The sequence below is a fragment of the Halyomorpha halys genome, unplaced genomic scaffold (genome assembly GCF_000696795.3).
Source record: "Halyomorpha halys isolate HHAL.00 unplaced genomic scaffold, Hhal_1.1 Scaffold450.1, whole genome shotgun sequence".
Lineage (NCBI taxonomy): Eukaryota > Metazoa > Arthropoda > Insecta > Hemiptera > Pentatomidae > Halyomorpha > Halyomorpha halys.
In genome coordinates, this window is record NW_027111919.1 from 63,890 (window position 1) to 70,977 (window position 7,088).

At 28.7% G+C, this 7,088-nt stretch overlaps 2 protein-coding genes across 2 annotated transcripts in view; both read right to left on the reverse strand.

The window, feature by feature from the left end:
* LOC106682916 (lysozyme M1) overlaps positions 1-1,299 on the reverse strand; it is a 6,707-nt gene extending 5,408 nt beyond the window's left edge. Inside the window, exon 1 of the mRNA XM_014424053.3 lies at positions 1,151-1,299. The gene's annotated coding sequence lies outside the window, so the exon portion shown is untranslated. The remainder of the gene's footprint in view (positions 1-1,150) is intronic.
* A 2,831-nt stretch (positions 1,300-4,130) lies between these two features.
* Positions 4,131-6,794, reverse strand: LOC106682900 (uncharacterized protein YegX-like). The gene is made up of 2 exons (XM_014424017.2): positions 6,755-6,794; positions 4,131-5,196 (listed from the first exon to the last, which is right to left on the reverse strand). The coding sequence occupies exon 2, from the start codon at positions 5,167-5,169 to the stop codon at positions 4,498-4,500; it is 672 nt and encodes a 223-aa protein (XP_014279503.1). The 5' UTR covers positions 5,170-5,196; positions 6,755-6,794; the 3' UTR covers positions 4,131-4,497.
* Between the last annotated feature and the right edge of the window lie 294 nt (positions 6,795-7,088).

Genomic DNA, 7,088 nt, shown 5'->3' on the forward strand with positions numbered 1-7,088 from the left:
AATAGGAAATTAAAATATATTTTATATAAATATAAATTAATATAAACTGCCTTCATAATAGGAATAAAAAAATTATTTAATACAGTTAGCTTCCACTTAGATCTTTAACTATGGACAAAGTTTTAGGTTTTTAATTAAAGTCATGGGCGTACCAAATGGAGATCAGAAGTGAAAAAAATATTTGATTTATTAAAAAAAAAATTTAAGCAAATACTAATAGCAATAATTAATAAAGCACTGCGACAATTATATATAATTTTCTTAAAATTTTGGTTTTATTCGCTATTTTTTTTTAATATGATACAAGAGAATCCACGGCGATGGTGATGTACATACTCATATTATAAATTACAAAATAAAGTTTATTTTTTCAGGATTTGGGTCTTGTATACACATTTTGGGTTTTGCGTTTGTAAATGCACCAATATCGGTCTCTAACAATAAAGATATTTTTCTTTGCGTAGAATACGAAAAAAAAAAATGCAGAAAAACGCCTTAGATTTTAAGGAATAGTTGTTATTGAGGATTTTTTTTTTAAATTTATGCAAAACAAAAAAATTAAATATTTTAACTTCGTTCGAGTTACTCCTCACGTCAAACCTACTCCACCACTCGATTTGATATGACAAAATACATTGAGTATGACCACTAATAAAATTAATATAGGGGAATATCTGTGTGAAAAAACTAAGGCCTAATATATTCATATAGATAAATATTTAGTCAATGTCAATTTTGTTAAATTAAAAAATAAATTTTACTATTTAAAAAATAAATTAATTCCAATTGTTTGTCGGCATGAATGAATTTGATACTGTCGGAAGATTAAATAATTTTAATTTGTTTCACCATCTGATATTTATACTTCTATAAATTTAAAAAATCTGATATATTATCTCAAAATCAAAATTAAAAAAAAAAAAACAATGAACAAAAAAAATATATTAAACTATAGAAGCTGTTAATTATAGAAATTAGACCATAACGTGTGTTATTAATTTTAAATCTTGAGACAATATACGAGATTTTAATAATTTTAATTTTATATTTTGCATTGAAAATTTAATTATAGGGAGTAATAGAAATTCAATTATCTCTTCATTAAAATTGTTAAAAATATAACAAAATTAATCCATTGTGCTGAACTTACTTGAGATATACTCGCTAGCACCAACCGCTTTCGACTACAGCCATCTTTCTTCGAACCGTCCTATTTATAGAAACGAAAGAGGAAAGAAAATCTAGTTCTAAAAAACAAAAACTAATATGTAATTTACAGGCTCCATAATTGGAAGGAACCACAGTACTGAATTTATAATGAAGATTTTTCCATCACCCTTATCCTTCAATTCAATCGTTAAGAGATTGGAAGAGAGATTAGTCCATCTCGGGTCGTTTGATAAAAAACAAAACAATAAAATAGATTTTTTTTTCTTAACTAGCGTGTTTAATAGTATTTTTATTTTATTGTTAATATTGTATAATAACCAATGTTAGTAAGTTTTATTATCTGTCTAGCTTATTTATTAATTTTCAGAAGTGTATATGATGGTATCTCACCTAATCTAGACAATTTTTGGATGAAAAACCTATATGTTTATGTTATTTAGAACCTGGAAAGTTACTGATTATTTTTCACTTGTTAAACTAATTAGTATTAATGATTGTTACTTTTAAAAAAATCGCTCTATTATTTATAAAAAGTTTTTAGAGCTTACCATGTAATGTTTTATTTTATTCTCTCAGCCAATTGAAAACTAAAATCCTGAACAGTTAGAAAAACTTGGAATTAGGCGGTGGGTTGAAAACTCCAAGTATGAAAAGTTGGAAAAGAAAATATAGCACAATATATATTTATTACACTATTTGAGCAACGAGTAGTAATTTAGTAGTATAATTAAATGAACAATTGTATAATTTCTAAAATGGGTTTGGTATACCTTTAGGCGTACAGGGGGTACTCCCCTAGTATCTAATAAAAAAATAATAATAAAAGGAAATACCTAATTTGTTAAATATACTGTTTTTACTGAACCCTTACGATTTATTAAATTCTTTATATAGTGTATAATAAGTCTGATTCTACCGTCACGAGAATAAAATAATACTTTCTTGGCAGTTGAAACAAGACAAGACTATTTATTGATTACTTAGATTCGGGCGCCAGTATGGAATTCTTTAAGCTGGGAAAAAATAAGACAACTTTCCCTTACCGCTGTAGAAACGTCCCCAAACTTTGTGTAGGCTCGTATTAAAGGTAGCGCGATGATTTTAAAAAAAAAATTATAGACCAGGGAAGGCGAAAATTGATGGACAGAAATTTTTATTTTTCAGTTGCTATAAAAATTCTTATTTTATGGTTTATCGAGGTTGGAATGACGAATAAAAATTTCGTTCATGCCAGGAATATAGTTTAACAAATGAAAACGAAGCCATAATGCAATCGGCAAGATGGGGCTGTTTCTACTTATCCCAGTTGAATCGGATATCTCTAATTTTCCTATTTTCTCCTTTAGTTATTTATAAATTTCATTATTATTTCATATTTATCCATTGTTTATTATTGCTCAGAACGAGAACTATTTATTTTTTCCAGTAAACAAAATTGAAGGTACTATTAAGATAGATTTAAAAAAAAAAATCCGCGTTTAAGTCCTGTCTAACTATTTTATTGGAGATAAGACCTATCTGATATTAAACAACACTTAATTTTACATTGATATACTGAGTTTTATCGACTTACTATGACAGTTTTTTTTGTCTATAATATTCATATTTTTTGGTAAACATTAAATTAGAAAAAAAAAGTTCAATTTCCTTAAGAGAGTAAGTTGTGATTAAAGAAATGAGTAGATTCAATACTACAAACAAAAAAACCTAGTGTTGTAATAAAAACTGTAATAATAAAAATTATTTATGCTTTTTGACCCTAAAATGTGGAATCCACAAAGAAAATATTTTTATGGAATATGATCTAACAAATTACTTCACATCTCGATAAATAAAATTAAATATTAGTTTACCAATTATTTACTATTTAATACTATTTATGTTTTAGTAATTTATAAGTCCACTGAAATAGTACATTAAAAATTTGTTCGGCATAGCTTTATGATTTATTACTTAGCATATGTTCCTGTTGATCCTATTGAAGTCATAATTTGAAACAATATAGGAAAACAAGAAACCTCACCTTTTTTGAATGGTTTTTTAGAATAAAGTTCATTTTGGTATCTTGGTATCGCCTCTTCTTTTCACTTTATGGTTATTCTTCAAAAGCAATTTTGAACCATTTAAATTTCTTTTTTTTTCAGTTTATAAAACTAAAATTATGAATAAATGTAATGTATGGTAAGTGTGAGAAGTTATTTTGTGATAAAAAAAACAAGTTCTACTTCAAGATTTATTTTTTTATATATATAACTAGAATGAATATTTTAACTAAAATTCTTCTAAACTAAACATTTTTTTTTTTTTTTTATTTTATTGATAGATTTATTTATTGATAGATATTACAATCTGCCACACAGTTGTGGGCAATAGGTAATATTGATGAATGATCTCATACATACTAAAATAAAAAAAAATAAAAATAAAATAAATAAGTAAAAAAAAAAAAAAAATAATAAAATAAAATAAAAAAAACTCTCTTAAAATATATACAAACAAAAGAATAGACAAATGAACATAATCAGACTATCTGTATGAAAAATAAATAAATAAAATAACATAATGAGAAAATAATATATACAATATTTACAGAATCGACCTAAGGATCCCTGAGCCCACTCTATCCCCCACGTGTGAGGGGTAGAGCAGAGCTCAAGAGATCCCAGCGCATCCCTCTTGCCGCATCACTGGTAATGGGCCAGTGGAGGCTGAGCAAGTGCGCGAAAGCCGCAAACACTCAACTTGAGTGGAGAATCTGACCATTGCCAGAACTCCAATTAAAAAATTTTTAAAACATTAAGAATGCAGCCGTAAAAAAAAATCACTTGGCTGTTTTTCTTAAAAAGAAATTTGTAATAACCATGCTCATCATTCTGCAACAGCATTCTGAAAAAGCATATTTTTTAAAAAATGACAGTATTTATTGAGTATGTGAATATGTAAACAACATACATATTTAAAAAAAAAAGTAATTATTTTGTTTACATGAGAGCTGTTTTAGTTTTTTGAATTGAGAGCTATTTTGCATATAAGACTTTTTTATCTGATCCTTTTTCACCATATAAACACAGGTTTGAGAAAAGAAATGAATTAGGAATCACCAATAGTGAACAGTGATGATTATAAAAGGAATTTGGACTTTCAGTATAATCAAGAAGGATGACCTTTAAAAACAAATTACTATTGTTTGTAATAAAACTTTAGGATTTTTTTCTATTTTTAACGTCATTTTTGACTGATTATTCTTAAAACCAAAATTCCTGAAATAAAAGAATGTTTTCGGTATACAGGGAGCAATATCAAATACTTCAGTCTCCTACAGGCTGGTTACAGATTGGGCCATAGATTCCTCAACTCCTGAAGTGACCCGTTGTAGCAATTTCTGTCAACAGGTCCAATGCCATTAACAGTCTTGGGAGAGCCTCCAACCTTACCATCGGTATACTGCCAGAGGGTCCAGGAACTCCAATGCTTTGGTATTATAGGTACAAATGCGCCAGACACCCAATAGTGTGCAATCCAAAGTGAACACTTCTTCAGGTTTTCCAGGTTATATGCCTGAAGGAAGTAGCGGTTGCCGTAGAGCATTGGGTAGCGACCAGTCTTCTCCTTGATCCTTTTGACAAACTCTTCTGCTTCACTCGGGCTCATCTCATCTCCCTTATTCTCTTCCACATCCAGCATCAGTAGCACTCCTTTGGTATCACCAACGGTTTGCAAGAAGTGGTCAGCTTGCTTCACAGGATTCCCCTTGGTACCGAAATGGTAGGCGCCCCAAAGGAGACCTTCCTTCTCTGCTAAAATTCTCCTAGGAGCATATGTCCTGTCCACTCCGCTCACACCCTGAGTTGCTTTGTGTACAACTGCGACAATGCCATCATCTTTGGCCTTAATGAAGTCAACATTATTCCAGTGGGACAGATCAACCACTGTATTAGAAACTTCACCATTTATACACCATATCATTCCAAAACTTAGTAATAAGAGGAGCTTGAACATTTTTGAATGCCCAGAACTAATTAGAATCTGAAACGAAAAAAAATGTGTGATTAAATAATTAACATGGAATTGATTTTTACTGAGCTATAAGGTGAGAGTATTATCATAAACATTATTGGATATATGAAATAACAGCCTCTTAAATTCAAATATACACACATAGATATTTATAGATATTTATTCATAACGGAAATTCTGAATAAGAGATAAATATTGATACTAATGATGTTTATTCAAGTGATGTGAAAAACTAATAAATAATTATATATTATATCTCATATTATAAGTCATATATATTCATACAATTTTTTTTTCCTTTTTTCACTGAGGAAATAGTTTGTGCTGAAAAGATTCACAAGATGACTTTTTAGTTGAATGTACTAACTAATATTTATTACTAATAATAACATTCATGTATATAGTTAAAAATTTATAATTCAAATAATTATATAATTATTTTGTTTAATAAACCATATAATTATATTTAATTAAACAATTAGCAAGACTATAAAAACATTATATGAATGAGAAAAAAATAAATTCACAAGGGTTGATAACATAGATGCCAATAAGAAGGAAGAACACATAAAAATAGAAGACAATGAGACATTCATAGTTATTGTGCAATTTGAAAAATTATGTTATCAGAGGTCAAATTGCATGAATGCCATAATCTCGTAGGTCAATTTATAAATTCAATCCATTGTTCATTCTAAATCATTAACCGATAAGTCATAATTAAATTTTGTGATTAAATAAACATTGAAATTAGAAAACAAATCATAACAACCTGAGGCATTGTCGTGGTAGGGAGTAAGGAGATGTTTCCCCTCTCTCTTTAAATAATCAAAAAAGTTGGGAAATGTGATATTTGAGAATCTAATTAAAATTTAACAATATATTCAACAATGTACTCAAAGGTTTAATTAAAGGTTACTTAACTTTGAAATCAATACCAATGAATTTATCTATGTATCTGTACCTAGTTACGAGGGTAAATAGAGGTAGCATATTTATCCAGGCAACAAAAACCTGTCCAACACCATTGTTCATAGGGTTTATTATTTAAGATTTAGTTTGAACTATTAGTATTTATTAAGGCGATAATATGAGTAAAATCGGACCAATTTTGACCGCAAACAGATTTTAAAAAATTAATATCTTTACTAGTTAAGTAAAGTTTTTATTTTGGAAAAAAAAGATACTGCAGTTGCGGAGGGTTTTTGAGTTTGAAAAAATATATCTAATAACTTCTTTTGAGTTATTGCTACCACTAAACCTATACCATTCGATTCAATACGACATACAAGAGCATATGTATGACCCTGACAGAAATTAATACAGGAGAATGCCTGGAGTAAAAGTATGTTCAGAGAATCTAGCGTTTTGTTCCATTGTGTGGTCCCCCTCCCCCGCCCTCTCCACCACGTTATTTTGATAATGCTCTTTCGTATTACTTGTCGGAAGACTATACAATTTTTATCTTATTTTATTTACGGAATATTTAATAATGACAATGAATAGGAGTTTTATTATAACTGGATTAATATTGTTTAAAAAAACTATTTAATTGAGCCGAACTTACATGAAAGATGTTCGCCTCCACAAAGCTTCTTCAACTGAAGCCATCTTTCTTCAATATCGTCCTATATATAGAAACGAAAGAGAAAAAGAAAATCTGTTTGAATATGTTATTTACAGACTCTAAAATGGAAGGAAGGGAGTATATTATTGGATTTACAATGGCAATTTTTCAATCACCCTAACCCCCACACCATTAAGATACCCGAAGATAGATTAATCCTTCTTTGGTCGTTAGCTAAGAAAAAATTAATGATAAAAATAGAATTTTTTTTTCCAATTAACGATTTGCCGATCATGCCATACATATGAGGCGTTCGGCCGTAAAACATGGTATC